This window comes from Leptonotus elevatus, chromosome 11 (assembly GCF_054856555.1).
Source record: "Leptonotus elevatus isolate MCC_2025b chromosome 11, RoL_Lele_1.0, whole genome shotgun sequence".
In the NCBI taxonomy this organism is placed as follows: Eukaryota; Metazoa; Chordata; class Actinopteri; order Syngnathiformes; family Syngnathidae; genus Leptonotus; species Leptonotus elevatus.
In genome coordinates this window covers 24,662,051-24,682,957 of record NC_141249.1, presented here as the reverse complement: position 1 = coordinate 24,682,957, position 20,907 = coordinate 24,662,051, and the positions used below count along the sequence as shown (strand labels likewise).

The window sequence follows — 20,907 nt, the reverse complement described above, 5'->3', positions numbered from 1 at the left end:
CGCGGATTATAGACGCATTTTAAAAATTTTATAAATTCGAACAAAATTCGCGGTTGATACGCCGTCATGGCGTCATGTTGTTTATTTTTATTTTTATGGCGTCATGTTGTTTATTTTTATTTTTATAACACTTCATGGAGAATCTAAAATGACAAACCCTCAACCCTGAGTCGGTCGGGGCGGAGCTAACGACACCGTTTGCCGGAAGTGGTCGAAACGGATGTTTTGACGTCCATTCTTGGTCTCAACACATCGTGCGTGTTGAAGGAGGAGGAGGGGGGGGGGGGTCGTGGGTGGGGGGTGGCGCGGGTCGTCCACGTCGAAAGGAGTGGGAAGGGTGCAGTACCACGTGCTCTCAGCAGATGGCGCACTACCCGGATGCTTCAGGTTAGGGTTGAGTTTTAGTTTTTTTTTTTTTATATATATTGAGTTTTCTGCGAGGTAAGAAATGATTTGCGCGTCCACTTGGGACGACTGGCCAATCATCCCAGGATGACGTCACTAGACTCCTCGATTACTTCCTGGTGATGACGTCATGTTGCTGATCACTGTCAGAAAACAAAGCAAGTCAAGAAAAATAATTTATTTGCTTCTCTTACAAGAAAATAAAGCTTCCCTTCAAAATAAACGCTTGCTGCTCTAAAATGCCTCCGCGCTTCCTTATGGCACATCCACATCTTCATCACGACAATCATCATCATCATCATCATCGTTTCTGTGAAACAAACTTCCAGCTTGCGGCAACAACATTGACGGCAAGACTGATTTGGTCCCTGCAACTCTTTTTGTCAAAGTGTCTCTGACAACAAACAAAATGGAGGACGTCGAAGATTGGAGCCGTGCTGCGATTGGTCGCTCATCCATGGATGACCAATCATATTCAATGATATTTCCGGGGGTGGGGGGCAGTAAAATCTAAGTTAAAAACTTGTTTTCCTTCTTGGGCTAACAGCTAGCACCAGGCTAATGCTCACAAGAGGTCAAAGGTCAGCTCAGGTCAAGTTTGGGGTTTGTTGAGCATTTTGCATGCTGACGACACTGGAAAAATGATGAGGGTGAAAGCGGAAATGGTCCTTGCCAACATCTCCGTCACGCACACACGCACGCGCGTGCCGTTCACGCGTGTTGGTCTCGTTCACGGCACGTGCGACCTTCTAGAAGTCGACCAAGTCAGACTGAAGCGACTGCAAACAAAAACACAAACAAAGTCAGCCTCGTTAGCTTGTTGCTAACGATGTGTCCCGCGTGCGCTGCTGCGTCCTCCCGATTGGTTGCTGATGATGTCATCGCAGCTATCAGTGTGTGTGCGTGCGCGCGTGTGCGGCGTCACATGACAGGAATTGGGGGACACGTGCACAAAATAATAATTTGTAACACACTTTACGTTTATAAAATGTCAAAATGCGCAATAAAGGCAACAATAAAAGCCGTAGAAGCAAACAATTAAAAAGTCAAGACTAAAACTCCAAAATCAACCAGGAAATGTTTTTTTTAAGGAACGTTTCATTCACGGCAAACACGCACGCAAACGCAAGCGACAGCGCCGAAAGGCGCGAGTCGCCGGTGATGTCACAGCAAAGCAAGTCAATCAAGACCAAGGGGGCGGGGCCAGCGGACTTACAGGGATGGAGCGGCTCAGGTGGCGTCCCGACATCAACGAGTTAGCGTAACCACGCGCGGCGTGCACGTTGCCGAGTGAGCCGGCCAATCGGGAGCTGCCGCGCGCACACGCGCGCATCAAGTGGTGGAAGGGGAGGAGTCACATGACGGCAGTAGCCAATAAGAGACAAACTTGGAGCAAAGCAAGGCGGGGAAGCGACTGACCTCAAGCCGCCGGCCGATGACGAGACGCTGCGACCGATCCTCTTGGCTGCGGCCGAAGCGGACGCCGTCGGCGACTTGGACGGCTTCAGCGGGGAGGGGGCGGAGCCACCATCGACGCCCGCCCACGGTCTGATGACGAGACACGTTTGGACAGTTTGTCATGTTGTCACCTTTACTATCACGCGTTTGTCGCGGTTGTCACTCGGGACGGCGAGCGCTGATACCGGCTCACGGAACCGGGGTTTCGACGGCACGGACTTCCGGCGAAAGTGACGTGTGCGCCGATGTAACTCGTGTTGAGATTTGTTGTTTTGCACTCCATTGAAGTGCTGTTCAAGCTTCCAACAGGAGAGGGCGCTGTTTGCTGTTGTTGACATTTAAAGCCTGCCACGCGAGGACGACGACGTCGCCTGCGTCCCAAAAACAAAAGTCCAGACGCCGACACTTGAGCCCGTGCCGTGCTGTGACCCGTTTTGGGCTTTTTGATGGTTCTGAACAGAACATTTCAAAATAAAATAGTGCCTGCGGGTTCAACATCTTCACGCTTTTCATTTGCGTTGATCTGATCCGTCGTCTTGCATGTGACGTTCACGTTTCGTCCGCAACAGAAACACAGGAAGTCCCGCCTCCTCGATGGCATATATCCCATCGATCCAGACGTTCAAAACATGCTTTTGTCTTGCGTGTTATTGATGAGATTTATTGACGAGATTTTTCGTTGATGTGCTGACAAACGTTCGGAAGCCACCTCCGCTTTCAAACGTGAAACTTGTTGTGATTGGCTGCTTTCCTTTCTGACGTCATTTGACTTGCAGCCGCGATTCGATTTCGTCTTCGATTGACTCGATTTCATCTTCAATCCTTTGCGGATTTCGTTCTTATTTCCGAGACGTCAAAACAAAAGAATCAACATTTTGGAATCTTTCAAATTTTGCAATTCAACTTGAAAGAGAAAAAGTCGTCAAACAAAAACGATCCAAAACCAGCACGAGTTGTTTGTGTTGTCATTTAAACTCACTTGTGTCAAACTTCGGCCTTTTGTCAACAAAAAGTCGCTCACATTGGCAATCAAGTGGCTTCTAGTATCGGCCACTTGGTATCGGCCACTTGGTATCGGCGTGTGGGAAAAAAAAGCCTGCTCTTGAACAGGGATCGGCAAGTTGGGTCCTCGAGAGCCGCAGTCCTGCATGTCTTCGGTGTCCCCTGCCTCCAACCCAGGTGTTTCAAATCATCAGCACCTCAGCTGTGTTGGAGGAGGGAGACATGGGAAACATGCAGGACTCGAGGACCCAACTTGGCCACCCCTGCTCCTGAACATCTGCGCGCGCGCTCACAATTCTTTGTTAGCTTGTCACGTTTGTGGCGCGCACCAACCTGATTGGCCGCTCGAGCGAGCCGCCGCCGCCGCGCTGCTCCACCCTGCAAGGCAAAGCAGCGTGTCAAAGGTCGTGCGAGTTTGAGTGACAGGTTGGGGGTGGAGTCATACCTGAGCGCCGCAGAGGCGACGGGCCGGAGGGTTCGGCGACCCTTTAGGGCTCGTAGTTTATCTCCCTGAGTGGGAGGCGACCGCTCGCTGGCGTCATCCTGCGCGCACACACGACCAAAAATGTGTTGGTGTGTGTCGCGTGTGCGTTTGGCGCGTGTGCGTTTGGCGCGCGTACCTGCCGCAGGCGGTCCTCGCTCAACGAAAGCCGCGCGGCGCCGTTTATGGCGAGGCGCTCCACGCCGGACGCCAGGTCGCTCACGTGGTCCTCGTCCTCGGTGGCCTTTGACCCCTGGGAGCGCTGATGGTCTCCGAGCAACCAAAGCCACGCCTGCTTCCTGCCCGCAAACGCAAACGGTGGATTGGTCGCTCAACAGACGGACGCCGCTGGCTCGCGCTTGCCACTTCATCGGCCTGCCGCAATCAAACGGCTGCCATCTTGGAATGGAGCCAATCAAAATCGTTTGAAAATGCGGACTCGCCAGCAGCTTTTTGCCGTTTGCCGTGAAGCCGACCAACGAGAGTGGCGAGCGGAAGCCGGGCGAACGTGCCGATGTTTTAGGTTTGTTGTGCGTTTGTGGCGGCCGTCGCTGACTGTTGGAGGAAGTGCTGCTGAGGTCCGATGACGGATCCGGGCCTGCAGATGCGGATCCACGCGATGGCTTCGGCGGCGCTGAAGCGGTACTGCTTCATCAGGTAGCAGCCGATCAGCGTGCCCGTCCTGCCCAGGCCGGCTGCGGGCGGCGACGCCAGAGCGTGAGAGCGCGAGAGCGCCACGGCGGCCGGACACTCGGCCAGCGCTTACCTTTGCAGTGCACGGCCAGGGCGCCGGGCGTGGCGTCGCACAGCGCCAGGAAGCGCAGCGCGATGGCGTCGGCCGGCGTGCTGCCGTCCAGGAAGAACAAGTCCCAGTGGCGGAAGCCGGCGTCGGCGAAGCGGCCCGCCTCGTACATCTTCTTGTTCAGACGCACCACCGCCGACACGCCGCGCGAGCGGAAGTACGCGAAGTAGGCCTCGGGCGCGTGCAGCGGGTAACCTGCGAGTGCGCTTCCGTCACACAAGATGGCCGCCAACGTCCGCCCATCCAAAGCGCAAACTCACCGTTCTCCGTTTTGCTTTTGGGATGCGGCCCACTGAAGGCCAGAAGCTTCCCCGGAACGATCCAGTTCAGATCGCCGTTCTCCACGCGCTGAGCAAACAGGAAGTGGAACATGACCACGACCGTCGGACGACCGTCGGGCGACCGACGGGCGCCAACGTGCAAAACTTGCTACCTCGTAATGTTCGTACTCGTCCACATCGAAAGACTCAAAGTCGAAGAATCCGTGTTGGAGGGCCTGAAACGCACACAAACAATCAGCGGCGCCACTTTTGCCATTTCCAGCAACTTTTAATTGCTTTTCACAACATGTTGCTTGATTTCGATTACTTTCTGAAATAAAAAAAAGGTTAAAGGCTTTTAGTTTTTAGCAGCTTTAGTTTTTTAAATTTGTGTGAAAGATTAAAAAAAAAAGTCATGACAGGAAGTATTTTGTGTATGAAAAACGCAAAAATGGGCTTTCATTTGTTTTTGCATCAGATTGAAATCAAATGCGGCTTCTTCACACATTTTGACGCACGTTCGCTTTCAGGAAAACGTTTTCTTGCACGTGACTTTGGTTCGCTTTTGTTAAAAGTCTGACAAGACGCCAGCGAGGCGGGGCCAACCTTGCGGATGCCCAGCAGGCAGTCAAGGACGCTCAGGTTGAAGGTGCACTTCCCCAACGACGCGTCCCTGCACGCACACACACAAACACACAAAAGCCATTTGTCATACAGTCTGTGAAGGCGCCATCGGGTGGGCGGGGCCAACGCAAGCCATCAACCGCTTAAACCTCAATTTAGCTCACGCGCGCACACGCGTGGCCTTTATCCGTCACACAAGCACAGTGCACGTGACGAAGGGACGAAGGGACGGACGGACGGACGGACGGACGCGTGTGGGCTGCTTGACTTTTTGCGTGTACCTGAAGGGCAGGTAGGCGGCGTTGGATCCCGACACCAAAGCTCTGTAAGCCTCTTCCGGAGTTTTCTTCAAGTAGATCACCTGACACGCACACACGCACAAAATCAAGGTCAAGGCTCAGCGCGGCCACGCGTGTGCGCGCGTGTGTGCGTGCGCGCTGGGTCTCACCGCGTACGCGCCGATGAGCACGGCGGCGTTGGAGCGTTTCCTCTGGTCGAAGCTGCTGTAGTGCACGATTCGCTTACGGCTCAACGTGAACGACTGCGCGCACGCACGCACGCACACGCACACGCACACGCACACGCACACACACACACACGCACACGCACACACACAGCAGAGCAAGTTTATTAGCGGCGGATTTTGCTGCCGATGCAAAAAGTGTCAGCAGGATGCGTTTCGTTCCAAAAAGACGACGACGGCTCCCCCATCTTTTTTTTCTTCACTTTCACAAAAAGAACAAAATTCCACATGACACGATTTCGTGACGTTGCTTGCAAGTCAGCGTTGGCGAGGATCGCAAATCATCGGCCAAATGCTGCCATCAAGCTGGTTTTGCATCCATGCTACTTTTCAAACTGAAAAATCGCACGCACGCACGCACGCACGCACGCACGCCTGCTGGAACCCGAAAGCTCGCGGACATTCCTGAGATGTTTCATGACGTCGTTTCACGACTTCTGGCGGCATTTGCGAGTTGACAAACTGCGGCGAATGCATCTTGTCGCGCTCCCGCTGATACGTTTGCAGCAGACCTATTTTAGGGCGGACCCATCGGCCGTTGTTTCGGACAAAAGCAAAGAGCGCCGAGGGCGACGTGACAAACAAACCTAACAGCCGAATGGACGCTGCAGTGAATTCTGTTGCGGCAGAATTACTCACGTTTCCTTGAATTTAATCAGCGAGGTCGTCGGTGCAAGTGACGACTTTTCATGCGTCGAAGCGCTGTGGCGTGAAAAGTCGGCTGGGGTGTGCTGACTTTTGCAAGACACCGCATATGCGTCATTTTGCGTCGGTGAGGCGCGCACGTGTCGCGAGCGTGCGTGACAGCGGGACATTCCGCATTCCGACGCAGGGCGGCGGCGGCGCCGACTCACCTTGAGCTTCTTGTTCAGCTTGCAGCAGTATCGGTACAACATGGCCAAGTTGAGAGGACCGAAATCTGCGTAGAAACTGTGCACACACACACACACGTTAGCGCGCCGCAGGGCGCCGGCGAGGAGGCGGGCCAGCACTTACTTCTCGTAGACAAACTCGTCGTCGGTGCAGAAGTAGTGCGTGTTGGCCGTGCTTTTGGGTTTGCTTCGTAAGGTGGCGAAGTACAGACGCTCTGCACACAAGACGCCGTCGGCGGCATGAGTCGGCACCCGGGACAACGTTTGCGCCAAAAGCCGATTGGACAGCTCAATTTCCGAAAGGCAAACAACAACAACTCCTTTTCCCGAGCGGGGACGCGCGAACGTCTGCTTCTGCAGTCGTTGGACGTTCGCGACTGCGGAAAACTGAGGAGAAACACGCACACGCGGTTACGATGGTTCGAGCGTCAGGGGTGTCGAGCCAGGAAGCTTGAGGAGGCCGGCTCGACGTGCGGCGGGACGCCGAGCCGGCCTCAACCTCGGCGGGCCGCTGGCGTCCGCCATCTTGCTCTTCCGCTCACAACCTGCCAGCGAGGGCGGGAACGTCCATCGGCCGCTCGCCTCGGTTCCTTCTTCACCGCCGCGGGCCCGCGCAGGCGTCCGATAAGGTTCGATTTCGATTCTCTGCAACATACTTGAGGTGCTCGACCTGGCGCAGGGCCTCGTGCACCCTTTTCACACTGCGGACCCGCCTTGGGCAGGATTTGCAACATGGTCATGAATAAATGGCAACATTTTGGCAATGTTATAACGAAGAGCAAAAACGTGCAAAGTTGCTTCCTTGCAGAATTCACTCGTCCCGCCCACTTGAGATCAAATTGGGGTGAGGGCGTGTGACCTCAAATGACCTTTAACCCTCCCTGGTCAAAGCAATCAAACAAATTGATCATCTCCTTTTATATGAGACAAAAGTCATGAAACTTTCCATTGGGCTGCTCACATTTCGTTGAACATGTCAAAAGTGGACATTTGCGTCTCTTCACGCAACTTTCTATTCTTGAAACTTGTTGCTGTCGTTACCTTTGATCAACTCTGCGGCTCCAGGCGGTTCGGCGGCGTCCGTCACGCCGAACAAGGCGGACAGAACCGGGGCGCGGGTCGTGTGGCTCATGTGGATCCGTCTAAATCCTGGACGCTCAACTTGTCGACTGGCAGGCTAACAGCGAAGCTAGCTGCTAGCCGGCAACAAGTTGCCAACTTTGTCCTCAACTTCCCATCTCGCCGCCCGCGCGCACGCGCTCCTCACGGGGAAACTTTCGGAGCTTTTCCACGGAATTCGTCCAAATTTGTCAATGGCCGGCCGTCAAATCATCGCGCGTTAGCATGTTAGCACGTTAGCTGGGATTAGCGACGGCGGCGGCGGTCCGAAAGTGAGATTGAGCAAATCCTTCGAAGACTCGTTACCAGGACGACCGCCGCTTCTGTGCCGACTGCAGCCAATCAGCACACGAAGCCAACTGTGCTGCCTTCAGGGTTCTCGGGAAGACTGCAAACTGGCCGCCTCGGAACAACGCAGCGAGGAGAACACAAACAAACCAAACGGACGACGACTCCGCCCCCCGGAATTGTTATTTGTGGCAAATCGTGTTTTCGTACATTGGCATCACAAATGGGTTTTGTAGTCAGAAGTTCGTTGACGGAAGCAAGTTGAAGTCGGAAGTCGGAAGTCGCCGCTGCACGCAATATTCATTAAAGAAACAAATGTGATCTTTTCTCACGTCATCATTTCTTTTCCCTCGCATAGTTTTTCAAAAAAGGATTTGCTTGAAAGCGGCTCGCCTTCGGTCTTTGCCTTTTATTATGATTTGACTGCCGCTCGGACCTTTGGACGCGCGGCCGCTTTTTCAACAGATACTTCACAACTGCTCACATTTGCTTGTCAATCGTGACGTCACAACTGTCATTTTGTCTTGAGGCGGCGGATGAGCGGCGTGACATCACAGTGATGCGCAGCCTGTGTCACAGCAACGTGACGTCACGCTCACCTGCAACCAGAGAGATCCACACGCAGTTCGTGCTGGGTTCTGCAGGTCCCGCGGGTCGGGCGGGTCCCTGGGCCGAAGGTTGCAAGCCCCGCCGGCCGTCCTGGTGCATCCTGCTGCAGGTCGGAGGACTGAGTGGGCGACTTTGGGGGGGTGTCATGTGACCCGGGCGGCTCTCGGGTTTCTGCCGCAGGTGTGAGTTTACATGGGGCTCGGGTAACAGCGGGCTGACTGGGCTCACGGCGAAGACAACATCCGCACCGGGTCAAGCGGTCAATCGACACTTGCGATGTCACGGAAAGGGGGCGGGCCCGGCGGGACAACATCTGGTCCGGGACCGGAACCGACGCCGGCTCGCCCTCGACACCAAACCAGATAAGCGGCAAAGAAAACCAATTCGCTTCCAGTGGATTTTGGATCGTGCCAATAGACGAGGGACGTTTTTTTGCCGTCTCGAAGCTCCTTCAACTAAACCCGCCCCGAGAAAGAAAACTCACAAACTTGCATTAGCGGATGCGTCGTCACAGTCCAAGTAGAAAAACACATCACAGAAAACAAAACGCCGGGTGAAAAACATCTCATCGGGTGCTACTAAATTATGTATCATCATCATCATCATCATCATCATCATCATCACCTGTCAATCATCATGATGGGAAGACTTGACTGACTGGCAGGCGCGTTTGGGGCAGCGAGCTGACAATCAAGACAGCAAAACACTTGATTCATTTGTTTATTGAGGATTCGTTGGCTCGGCTAGACAGGCGGGGGAGGGGCGGGGCCCGTCTTCAGGTTTGGGTTGGGGAGCCCCGCCCCCTGACATTCGATGATGTTGGTGACGTTCAGCTCGTCCTCACATTTTGTGATTGTGAACTTTGCCTGGAAAAACACACAAAAAAAACAACTTGTGATGTCACTCAAACAGCTCCGCCCCCTCAAACAGCTCCGCCCCCTCAAGCCAACACAACAACGACAAGAACGACAAGAATTATCATAAAGATGAAACCGTCAGACAGAAATGTGACGTTTGGGACAAGATTGTGTTGGGCTCCGCTTGAGCTCGCTGCCATTTGTGACAAAAGTCAGACAATCCACAAGAAAAGACCAGGACGGCTTGCTGAGGGTTCGACCTTTGACCTTTGACGCGAGGGCATCAGCCGACCTCTCACCTGAGTCATCTGCTGGGCCACGTGGATGGCGGTCCGCGTGTGCAGGGTGACGGCGCCCGTTCGGATCCGAGACGTCCCCTTGGCCAACGCCATGAAGACGATCAGCTGCGGGCGAGACCACAAACGTCACAAACGTGCCAGAAAAAAAGACCCCAAAAATAAAGGAACATTATTCACATTGATTTGACCTGTAAATTATTTATTTTTTAAATAAAAACAGAATGTCTGATTTCTGGCATATTTCCTCCACAAAGTAACTCAACAACTTTCCTTCACTTTTAAAAACGGAGAAAAAGATTTGAAAGCAACGTCAAGACGAAAAGAGCGGAGCGAAGATGCGGGTCACGACACGGCACACGCACTCCCAAAGTTGAGTCGCAGCTCGCCAATGTCAGCCATTGATGGACATTCGCCAATCATGGAAATGCGCCGCTGGCGATGGTTGAGCCGATTGATGGAGCCCATTGGGTCGCATGACCTCGCAAACGGGTGACAATATGGCGCTGGTCAGACTTTTGCGGGTCCCGCCCACCCGCTTCCCGCCACTCGCCTGATCTTGGAGGAATTCATCCACGCAGCCGTTGTGGCGGATGTTTCGCAGCAGCATCTCCGCAGCTTCCTGGCCAATTTTGTCAGCGTACACGCCTGAAACGCACACAGTGTCAAATGCTGCCCCCTGGTGGCGGAGGCCGTGCTCACCTTTCTTGCCCAGCGCCGAGCCGGCAAACAAGCAGCCAGCGGTCGATTCGGCGATGATTCTGCAGACAAGCAAAAGTGGCGGTCAGAAGAATTTCTCTTTATTTCCGTCCTGTGGCTCAACTTTGACACGGAGGCCATTTTGTCCAGCGGTGTGCGTCAACTTCCATCGTTGGCGCACAAATCTGGAGACACTTTTCAAATGTGGAGATTTTTCCACCCTTGACTTGTGATTTCAAAAGCAAAACCTGCGTCAAATGCCGCACGCGAGATCGTCATCCGGCATTTTCTTTCAAATCGTCATCCGGCATTTTCTTTCAAATCGTCATCCGGCATTTTCTTTCAAATCGTCATCCGGCATTTTCTTTCAAATCGTCATCCGGCATTTTCTTTCAAATCGTCATCCGGCATTTTCTTTCAAATCGTCATCCGGCATTTTCTTTCAAATCGTCATCCGGCATTTTCTTTCAAATCGGCATCCGACATTTTCTTTCAAATCGGCATCCGACATTTTCTTTCAAATCGGCATCCGACATTTTCTTTCAAATCGGCATCCGACATTTTCTTTCAAATCGTCATCCGGCATTTTCTTTCAAATCGTCATCCGGCATTTTCTTTCAAATCGTCATCCGGCATTTCCTTTCAAATCGTCATTCGGCATTTTCTTTCAAATCGTCATCCGGCATTTTCTTTCAAATCGTCATCCGGCATTTTCTTTCAAATCGTCATCCGGCATTTTCTTTCAAATCGTCATCCGGCATTTTCTTTCAAATCGTCATCCGACATTTTCTTTCAAATCGTCATCCGACATTTTCTTTCAAATCGTCATCCGACATTTTCTTTCAAATCGGCATCCGACATTTTCTTTCAAATCAGCATCCGACATTTTCTTTCAAATCGGCATCCGACATTTTCTTTCAAATCGGCATCCGACATTTTCTTTCAAATCGGCATCCGACATTTTGCGACTCACATGATTCCGTTCCCGTTCCCGCAGGCCTTCTCCTCCTTCACGGCTTCAATGTTGACGTAGAGATCCTTGATTTCCCGCCGGACGGTACGCACGGCGGCGGCCGCCATGTCCTTGGCCAGCTGCACGCACACGCAGACGCAACTGGGTCACCCCAACCTCGGACCGCCGCCTGGCGCTGGCGGGCCTACCTTGAAAGGCAGAACGCCGGCCACGTACGCTCGTCCGTGGATCTTGCAGATGTTTCCTCGCTCCAACAAGGTGAGCGCCTGCAACTCTTTGACGGCACTCACACGCACACACACCTCTCCGCCGCCCTTCGGGTAAAAACCTCTGTGAGAAACACACCACACCAAAAAGTCACATCTGGATGAGCTTGCCAGATGTCTCTAATGACGCGTTGAGTGAAACGTAAGCATTTGTGAAAGCAAAAATCATTCCAGAGGGATTTTTAAAAATGACCGACAGCCATCAACAAATTTGGCACTAAATAAAAAAAATAGCCAATGTAATGCAAAGCGTGCTTAACTCATCGACTGGCAGCCATTTTGACTGAAGCAACCCCCTTCGCTCCAGGCGGTTTGACTGGATTTGGACTGATTTTGCAAGGCCCACAAAATATTCTGTTCCATTGCTCTAAAAACATGGAACCAACTAAAAGAAAGATTCGAGTCTCTTCTTTCATCAGGAACAAAAAAGTTTCTTGTTTTTGTATGAATTATTTTTATTCTTTCTTCTTCTCCGCAAACGATGGCATTTTTGGGGACTTAAACATGAACGGAAACTCAGCAAACTTTGCACACTCTTCGGTCCTAGTGAAAAATGTGATATTTCGAAGTTGCCGTAACAACTTGGCTCTTTAGCGCCCCCTGGTGTGGAAAATATGCACCAATCCTGGCACGTTTGCCCGAGGGCTACGCAAATTGTCAGGCACGCGTCGCACCCGAGACGCACCAAGACGTCAGTGGAAGCCATCTTCTAAAATGCACAGAAAGTCAGCTATGGATTTTGGAATGTCCAATTTTGGCTCTTTTTTGGCACATTCACTGCAGTCGACTGACTTCAAACTTGGCAGGTAACATCTCAAGACGTGGTACAACAACTGGGGAAAAAAGTTTGACTTTTGGAAATACTAAATGACGGGGACGGCGGATCAAATATTGCTTTTCAAATTTCATTTGCCCAGAAAGAGGAAATGCTTAATAACTCCGCTGTACAAGCTCCAAAAATCCCAAACTTCTCATGCATCTTAATAGCCACGGCCCTGAAAACATCAATACGATAATATTCGGTTACACATGTAGCGCCAACTAGTGGCGACAAGAAACGTCATACTTTATGATCGCACGTGTGCCGAACCCGTTGAAGGGATCCAGAAAATGACACCCGCAACTTTTTGCTAACCTGGCTAGCAATAGCGGGCGGGACCGTACGAAAAAGACGTTAATCACAAACTACTTTTTGTTTACGACGCTTGCTTGGACTCTTACTTATTTCCGGATACAGGCCAAAAATAACAACCACACGCACACACACACGCACGCACGCACCTCATTTTGATGTTGCAGTCAAAATGGACTCCAAACTTTTCTACGACGGGTTTGAAGACCTGAAGAAGCAACGTTGACGTGAAAAGGCAGCCCAAATTCCGCGTCCATCTCTCGCGCACGCGTCGCTGACGCTAGCGACGAGGAAGAACAAGATGGCTACCTTGAGGATGTAGTCGATTTGCGGCGCCATCTCCGCGTTGGTTCCTCCTCTCAGGCTCAAGTTGGAGGTGGCGTCAGCGTAGATGGCGCACGGCAGCGCCACCTGCAGTAAGAGACACACACTCCTGACACACAACAGGAATGAGTCCACCGCCAGCACACACACACACACACACACGTCCTAGCATGTTAGCGACGTGGCCGCTCACCCCGCCGTGTGCGTGTCCGCTGTGTAATTTCCAGCTCGAATCTTTCCCGGCGTCAGGCGGACGTCGGTGGAACCGATGGCGCCGCCCTGCAGGACGCCGGTGCACATGTCGCAAACCAGCTGAAGGCCGCTCAGATGCTGAGGCCTGCGCGCAAACGCACACACAAAATAAAACACATTCAGAACAATGAGTGCGTTCATTTTGAGTTAATTTAAAGTTCCTTTAATGCCACTCCTTTTGATTTCTTTTTTAACCAGCGCCCCTTACTTGGAAAGCCTGTACTGGAGGAATTCCAGTCGCAAGGCAGCACACGCATCCACGTCAACATTTTTACTTGTGGAGACGAGGGTCAAGTTGTATTTTACAATTTTAAAAATGTGCAGAATTTCCCAAGTGACTTCATGTTAAAGATGAGATCGCTCTGAATGGGGCAGACGCCACGGACTTGCGGGTTTTACACATCAGCACCCCCGCTCATCGGCGGGAGGGCGTCTCGGCGTCTCAGGGCGTCTCGGGGCGTCTCGGGGCGTCTCAGGGCGTCTCGGCGTCTCAGGGCGTCTCGGCTTTCTGAAATGCTTCCCACACTGAGGCAGACACTACACACTCGCAGCCTCGCACCCGTCGACGGCGGAAGCGCAAGTACTAAAAACCCGGAAGTCCCGCCTCCTTCGTGGCATATAGTCCATATGAAAAGAAAAATGTCGCCAACATCATACAAATTCAATTATGCCATCTAAAAACTGACCAACACAAATCAATCTCTTAGTCGTTTTTGTTGTTTTGTTTTTTACCGTACAATGCATCCTTTTTTCATTTTAATTCAATTTGATGAATTATGATGACATTACTGAATCAATGACTAAAAGATGCAGCAGCCATATTTCTATGAGCTTAACATGTGTGTCCACTGCCCTATATTTCAAGACATCGACTTGTTTGATTTGTCTTTTCTCGTAACCTGAGTCCCGGGGTGCTCCTGCCTGCTCGGACCTTGTCGATGGCGACGGGCGATCCGCTGATGCAGCTGAGCGCCGCCGCCACTCTCAGGATTTGGCCGCCCTGACAAGGAAGGAGAGAAACCGCAGAAGTGAGCGGACGTCAAAGAGGACAGGACGCCACGCCGTTGAATCACGGCAGGACCAGCAGCAACCTGCGGCTGCTCGTCACTGGTCGCTTGGCGCCGTTTTGTGTCGTCACTCACTCCCTCCATGAGGCTGCCGTCAAGTTCCACTGGCGGCGAGTCCGAGTCCGCGTCCATGTCGTTGAAATGTTCGCTGTTTTCAGGCGTCACAACTTGCAGCAGCTGCACTTTCTCGTTCTGCTGCTGCTGCTTCTTCGTTGGAGATTCTCGGCGACGGGCGAACCTTAAGGGGGTTTACCGCCACCCACTGACAAGAAGGAGGACTGCCCAAAAATGAAACATCCATTCCGAACCAAATGAAGTTTTATGTTTCATTTTGTAATTGTGTGTACAATTAGGCAAATATAAATGTCTCCCACCCTCCCGCGACCAACCTGCTTTCTGATATCAAACATTTTATGGAATGCTGGATTTATAGTGAGAGACAACTTCAACACGTGCCTAAAGGTTTGCTTTCCAAATCATTTCCAACATTTTTTTCACGAATGGCTTAAAAAAAAACCTATTCATCTTTTTTGTCAAAATCTTTCTGAAAAAAAATCTTTATTGAACCTTACAAACATATCGCTGGCGTCAAGCCAAAACCTCGTACCTCCAAAATGGTTACTTTTCGGGAGACCCCAAAAACGACATGGATTTCCAACCATTGACATCGCATCATCAAAGTCAACAAGACATTTTCAACTCTTTAGATTAGTCAATAATTTGTCAAAATGACACCTACACGCGTGACCAAAAGGGTTGATTTTTTTCAAGAATATACATAAAATTTGCCAAATTGTGACTTCAGTCCGACTCCAGTGATATGCAAATAATTGGTATGTCTCAAAATGCATAAATATTCACATACATTACGAATGGCATCTTGTTTTGTTCATAATGAATAAAAACAAAAGTAACAAACAACAAAGAAAGGCGTAAAGGTTACATCTGAATTTCATCAACATGAGACTCGGCAGTGTTTTATTGTGTTTACTGTTTTTGCTTCACCTGACTTTGTTTTTATGATGGTCAGCACTTTGCATGCAGATGTGGAACTTTTTAAAATGCTCTAATGATAAATCACCAAGGCATATGAATACTTTCTCCTATTATTTGTTATGTGGTAAATTTTGATATGTAATAACTAAGATATTAAATGAATCATGAAGTAACCTTTGCTATGGGGTTTTGGCTAGCACAGATCAAAGAAGGCAGACGTGTGTCATTGCATTTCTCTGGAAAGGTATAAAAGCCTGTACAGATTGGAGAACAGGGCGGCCAGTCACCCCCCCCCCCCCTCTTTCTCTCTCTCTCTCTCTCTCTCTCTCTCTCTCTCTCTCTCTCCTTTGAAAGCATGGCTTCAGCTACTTTTTGACCCGAAATCAAATCTTTTTTCCAATCGACCAAAGCTGATCAGTCATGAAGCCTCTTCTTCCACCGCCAACCAGCTTGTCTGCGGTCTGTCCGCAGGGAGGGACCCGGGCCAGCTTACTTTCCAAGTATAGTATTTAGTATGCAAAGTCAATTCTCTAAGAAATGTTACAAAATTCGGAAGAAATTCTCATGAATGAATGGCTACTTATTATTATTTATCTCGACGCCATTGAATGGCTACTTTTAGCTCTCGAGTGACGTCCCTTCAAGATGATTGGCTGCTAGCGGGGCGTGCATCTGTGACGTCTGCAAGCAAGATGGCGGCGATGGCAAGAGGCTCTTCCGCGGTGTTTCGAAGATTGGTGAGAACAACAAAACTCTTCAGAACAACAACGAAAACAAAAAAACGCTTTCAGATGTCCCCCAAACGCTTCTCCGACGAGCGCGTGAAGCTTCGGCGCTGTGACGTTATCGTGACGTCGCAGCGCAGCTCGCGCGACTTGCCGAACAGATGCTAATGCTAGCAGGCTAGCACCAAAACAGCGCAGGAGTCTCCCAACACTTCAGAAGCTAGCCTAGCCTAGCATGGTGGAAAGGTGAACGTGCCGATAACTAATCAATGTGACTTTGCGTCGTTGATGTTTTCATGGCAACCAAATCCGAGTCGCCGATCAATAGCAAACTCTTGATTTGACTTTGTCAAGCTAATTCAATACACGAGATGAGTTTGCTTCAACACAATTTATGAGTGTCATCCAAATTGGATTCACATGATTGTAGAGGTGTAAAAACATAAAATACATTGATCATCAAATTAACAGACAGATCATTTGATCATCTTTTCAAGCCATTCTTAATGGCAAATTGGAGAAATGCTCAGATTGCAGCCTCCAAAGTCCAGTTTTTGTCTTTCATTTGGGAATCCACATCAACGTTCTACTCGTTTTGTATGTTGTCATTAAATGCTCCCGCCAATTCCCATTTTGATCAAATTGAATTGTTCATTTATGGTCAATCACTTTATTTTTTGTGCCGGGGGCAGAAAGAGTGAATCAGGATTTTGGCAGCGCTTTAGTAAATCTATTTGATAAGTTGTCGGCGCAGAGCACAAAATATGGACAAGACGTTTGTTCGTTTGTTGCTCATCAACACGAGCAGGACGCAAATCGACGACGGTTTTGACTTTTGACTTGAATGGAAACTTCAACCAAGTTTCTTTTTTCCACTTTAAAATGTTTTTGTTGCTTGCAGTATTTTGTGTTCCTTTTAGCAGTTTGTTGATTTAAAAAATGCAACACTACAGTTTTCGAAGTAACAAATCTGCGTCGCTGTCCTCACTTGAGACGTCAAAAGAGTTTTCTCGGCCTCCCAGTTTTTTTCTTTTCTTTCTTTCTGCGGAAGATGATTGAAGTGTCTGGCGAGTATTGAAGCTGGTTTGAGGGCGGCGAAGCCTGCAAATTTGACTTTGAAAGTCAGTTGCGTGCGTGTGTTGTGCTTCCTGTCAGCTGATCCAGCAGTACCGCCGGCGATGTTTACGTATACAGGAAGTGTGCGGCGGCCACGCCGTCCTTTGCTCGCTTCCCACCATGGACAGCAAGTTGCAGATGTGCAGCGGAAGCTTCCAGATGTTGGGCCGCGCGTTGCACGCGTCTGCAGGTTGGACACATTTTCATGATGATGATGATGATGATGATGTCACTGACTGTGCGCACGAATGCGGCGCAGTGCGCGGCGGAGCCGTGGTCCAGTTCAAACTGTCGGACATCGGCGAGGGAATCATGGAGGTGACGGTGAAGGAGTGGTAGGTTGAAGATGGCGACTGCTCGCCTTGGCCATCCTTCGCTCATTCCATCATCGCGATTGCGCAATTTCATATCGTGGACCATCAAGTGGTCCCGTGAAAATCCTTCAGTGAAGATTCTGGAATCAGCAAAGGATTGCAAACGCAGCGTTGGCACTTTTACCCGGCGGGCAGCGAAGGCTTGTGTTTGGTGAAAGGTGCGTACGTGTGTGTGTGTGTGTGTGTGTGTGTGCGCGTGCGTGCACAGGTACGTGAAGGAGGGAGACAAGGTGTCTCAGTTCGACAGCATCTGCGAGGTGCAAAGCGACAAGGCGTCCGTCACCATCACCAGCCGATACGACGGCGTCATCACCAAACTGTACTATGACGCCGACGAGGTGGCCCTGGTGGGAAAACCTTTGGTGGACATCCACACCGAGTCCACTTCAGGTGCGGCTTTTGAAAACAACCGCGTCGTGCCGGCCAAGGAAACGTTTGAGCGCAAATGCAACAAACGGCAACGTTACGTCAAATCGACATTCTGTCGCTGACAACCTTTTTCTGGTCTGATTGGATGCAGCTGAGGTGCCGCTGAGGTGCCGCCGCCCTCAGCGGACGCCTTCAGGGTCTCAAAGACAGTCGAAAAGTCATCTGAGTAACACAAGATGCTTGCTTCCAAATCGTTATTGAAAAGTGGCAAAACCCTGAAGGGTTTTTTCCTCCGCATATTAGCACGGCAGGAAAAAAATGGCGACTCGATTGAGAAGCCAACGGCGACTCGATTGTCAAGCGGTTCAACCCAGTTTGTGCGCGTGTGTGTTGATCACGTGACGCGCTTGTTGCACTTGTCCAGATGTGATCCAGGAAGAAGACGTGGTGGAGACGCCGGCCATGGCTCGAGAGGAACACACCCACCAGGAAATCAAAGGACTCAAGACGCAGGCCACGCCCGCCGTCCGACGGCTCGCCATGGAGAACAACGTCAGTACCTTCAAAACATTTTCATCGCCAAACTTGATGTCAACAATCCGTTCGTCTCTCACTGGGTTGGCCGATTTGTTTGTTTGTTTGTTTTTATAAAGGAAACTGAAGTTTTTCACATTAGAAGTGCAGAAAGTGGCTAAACAAAATTGGATTTTGATTTGGGTAGCGGCAGCGACGCCCCAAAATTCAATCCGCTAGCAAAAGTTGAACGTTTAGTTTTTGTCCCCAAACAAGACGAGCTTGCAAACGTTGCAAACTCGCTCGACTTGACGGATGAAGGGAGCGGGCGGGGGGGAGATGAGGAAGAGGGTCGCGAACCTCCTGTCATGCCGCCGCCCACGTTGCACCGCGTTTGGCCGCCGGTACACGCCCGAGCGGCAGCTAAATGAAACCCGAATTCTCCTGCCGACAGGCTCGAAAGGCTTTTCTGGTCTTGAATCAACTTGAATCTGGTTTTTGCTTCCTGCCAAAGACGTTCCAGTTTGTTGCGTAACATCGACCATAAAATGGTGAAAAACGCGAGCGGCCGATGACCTGTCGCGATCACCTGCCTGCTTTGATTGGACGACGACAGAAAAGGCCAATTTGGACGATATGAAGATGACGACGATCGTTGCCGATGAGCGCAGGCTTGCGCTTCCTGTTTTGATCAAGTTTCGAATGTGGCTGGTGTTTGTTTTTTTGACGGCAGATCAAGCTGAGCGAGGTGGTGGGCTCGGGAAAAGATGGCCGCATCCTGAAGGAGGACATCCTCAACTTCCTGGCCAAGCAGACGGGGGCCATCTTGCCTCCGAGCCCCTTCCATGAGATCCAGCCTCCGCCCCCGGCGCTCTCGCTCGCTACGCCCTCGCCGGCGGCCCTCAAGCCGCCGCCGCCTGCCGCGCCCGGCCGCGCCTTCGCCGGCAAAGACGTGACCGAGCCGCTCAAAGGTGAAAGTTGATGTCGCTGGCGCAGGTGACCTGACTTAGCGTCTTACCTTGCCTTGCAGGCTTCCACAAGGCCATGGCGAAGAGCATGACGGCGGCGCTCAACATTCCGCACCTGGGATTGTGCGAGCAAGTGGACCTGAGCCACCTGGTGGCGCTCCGGGCCCAGCTGAAGGCCGACGCCCAAGGTCACGGGGTCAAACTCAGCTACATGCCCTTCTTCATTAAGGTTTGCTGGATACACTTTCTCAACAACTTGTCTGTGGCCTGCTGGGGTCAAAGGTCAGCAGTGGTTTGACATCTTGCCAAATGCGGCGCGTCACACAGACGGCTGGCAAAGGGTCCGACAAGTCAACCTTGGCTTGACACGTGACCCAGACAATAATCTGTTGACGAGATCGCTCGCGCGTGTGCCCACTAATACTGCACTGTCATTGGCTCAGGCCGCCTCCCTTTGCCTCGCCCACTTTCCCATCCTCAACGCTTCATTGGACGAGTCCTGTCAGAACATCACGTACAAGGTGAGGGTCTCTCTCTCGCTCGCTCGCCCGCCCGCCCGCGGCCCCACGCACCCTCACGAGGTTGGCCGCGCGCTGTGTGCATTCAGGCATCCCATAACATCGGCGTTGCCATGGACACGGGCCTGGGTCTGCTGGTTCCCACCGTCAAGAACGTGCAGCTGCTCAGCATCTTGGAAGTGGCGCAGGAACTCAACCGGCTTCAGGAGCTCGGCGCCGCCGGCCAGCTGGGAACGGCCGACTTGAGCGGAGGAACCTTCAGCTTGTCCAACATCGGATCGGTTCGTCCATTTCCAAAACCCGTTTGCTGGCAAAAGGGAAAAGCTGCTTTCGAGAACGCTGCCGTCGTTTGTTTTGGTTTATTTTCGCTTGCGTGCGTTTTCCTCAGATCGGAGGGACGTACGCCAGACCGGTCATCCTTCCACCAGAGGTCGCCATCGGGGCGCTGGGGAAAATCCAGGTGAGTGCGTCCGCTTGCTGTCGGCGTCCGCGGGTACTGAAGCGCTCGCCGCGTCTTTGTGGGCAGGTCCTGCCGCGCTTCGACGCGTTGGGTCACGTGACCCGCGCTCACATCATGAACGTCAGCTGGTCGGCCGACCACCGCCTCATCGACGGCGCCACCATGTGCCGCTTCTCCAACATGTGGCGAGACTTCCTGCAGAATCCCGCCAGCATGCTGCTGCACCTCAAGTGAAGCCCCGCCTCCCGACATCATCGTCACCATCATCGCCTCCAGGACAGACACAAAAAAACAAAAAAAAAAATACAGTGCCTGAATGGAAAGGTCGCACTCAACTGTAGCCACTCACAGATGATCGGCGTCAGTCGATCGATCATGTGACGTGATTTTCTGCGGCGTGTTGCTTATTATGGTCTGTTACTGCCTTAACTCGTCTCGTCTCGGGACAAGCTGGCATTCGTTCTTGTGTTAAAATAGTCCAGAATGATTTTGGGAATAAAAGTTGTTGTGTACAAACGACCAGCAGTCTTCATGTTGACTTGTGCGCCATCTGCTGGAA

At 51.4% G+C, this 20,907-nt stretch overlaps 3 protein-coding genes across 4 annotated transcripts; 1 reads left to right on the top strand and 2 right to left on the bottom strand.

Annotated features, from left to right (window-relative positions):
• Positions 1–568: 568 nt before the first annotated feature.
• cdc14ab (cell division cycle 14Ab) lies at positions 569–7,969 on the bottom strand. The gene is given in 15 exon segments (XM_086088938.1): positions 569–1,184; positions 1,825–1,953; positions 3,199–3,243; positions 3,311–3,413; positions 3,416–3,645; positions 3,903–4,041; positions 4,113–4,343; positions 4,409–4,496; positions 4,582–4,644; positions 5,015–5,081; positions 5,314–5,393; positions 5,481–5,573; positions 6,410–6,485; positions 6,552–6,642; positions 7,469–7,969. Coding segments are annotated over 15 exon segments (1,575 nt in total). The 5' UTR covers positions 7,560–7,969; the 3' UTR covers positions 569–1,135.
• Positions 7,970–9,149: 1,180 nt separating this feature from the next.
• Positions 9,150–14,528, bottom strand: rtca (RNA 3'-terminal phosphate cyclase). 2 transcript variants are annotated; one of them, XM_086088939.1, is made up of 11 exons: positions 14,385–14,528; positions 14,142–14,242; positions 13,184–13,327; positions 12,976–13,099; positions 12,816–12,874; positions 11,457–11,598; positions 11,269–11,387; positions 10,299–10,357; positions 10,150–10,244; positions 9,600–9,704; positions 9,150–9,309 (listed from the first exon to the last, which is right to left on the bottom strand). In XM_086088939.1, the coding sequence occupies exons 1-11, from the start codon at positions 14,439–14,441 to the stop codon at positions 9,187–9,189; spliced, it is 1,128 nt and encodes a 375-aa protein (XP_085945065.1). In that variant the 5' UTR covers positions 14,442–14,528; the 3' UTR covers positions 9,150–9,186. The 2 variants fall into 2 exon arrangements, with proteins under 2 accessions (XP_085945065.1, XP_085945066.1); XM_086088940.1 differs by lacking the exon at positions 14,385–14,528 and having other exon boundaries at positions 14,174–14,242.
• Positions 14,529–15,927: 1,399 nt separating this feature from the next.
• dbt (dihydrolipoamide branched chain transacylase E2) lies at positions 15,928–20,867 on the top strand. The gene is made up of 11 exons (XM_086088882.1): positions 15,928–16,042; positions 17,186–17,336; positions 17,406–17,481; positions 17,729–17,910; positions 18,314–18,441; positions 19,136–19,373; positions 19,433–19,599; positions 19,814–19,891; positions 19,978–20,169; positions 20,277–20,348; positions 20,415–20,867. The coding sequence occupies exons 1-11, from the start codon at positions 15,998–16,000 to the stop codon at positions 20,580–20,582; spliced, it is 1,497 nt and encodes a 498-aa protein (XP_085945008.1). The 5' UTR covers positions 15,928–15,997; the 3' UTR covers positions 20,583–20,867.
• Positions 20,868–20,907: the final 40 nt, after the last annotated feature.

Excerpts from the sequence above, each read along its gene's own strand:
- dbt (XM_086088882.1), top strand. The coding sequence starts at position 15,998 with ATGGCGGCGATGGCAAGAGGCTCTTCCGCGGTGTTTCGAAGATTG. Across the intron at positions 16,043-17,185 it reads CCGCGGTGTTTCGAAGATTG|CTGATCCAGCAGTACCGCCG; the intron begins GTGAGAACAACA and ends GCTTCCTGTCAG. Across the intron at positions 18,442-19,135 it reads GGCTCGCCATGGAGAACAAC|ATCAAGCTGAGCGAGGTGGT; the intron begins GTCAGTACCTTC and ends TTTTGACGGCAG.
- rtca (XM_086088939.1), bottom strand. The coding sequence starts at position 14,441 with ATGGACGCGGACTCGGACTCGCCGCCAGTGGAACTTGACGGCAGCCTC. Across the intron at positions 10,245-10,298 it reads CTCGGCGCTGGGCAAGAAAG|GCGTGTACGCTGACAAAATT; the intron begins GTGAGCACGGCC and ends TGTGCGTTTCAG. Across the intron at positions 9,705-10,149 it reads ATGAATTCCTCCAAGATCAG|CTGATCGTCTTCATGGCGTT; the intron begins GCGAGTGGCGGG and ends TCTCGCCCGCAG.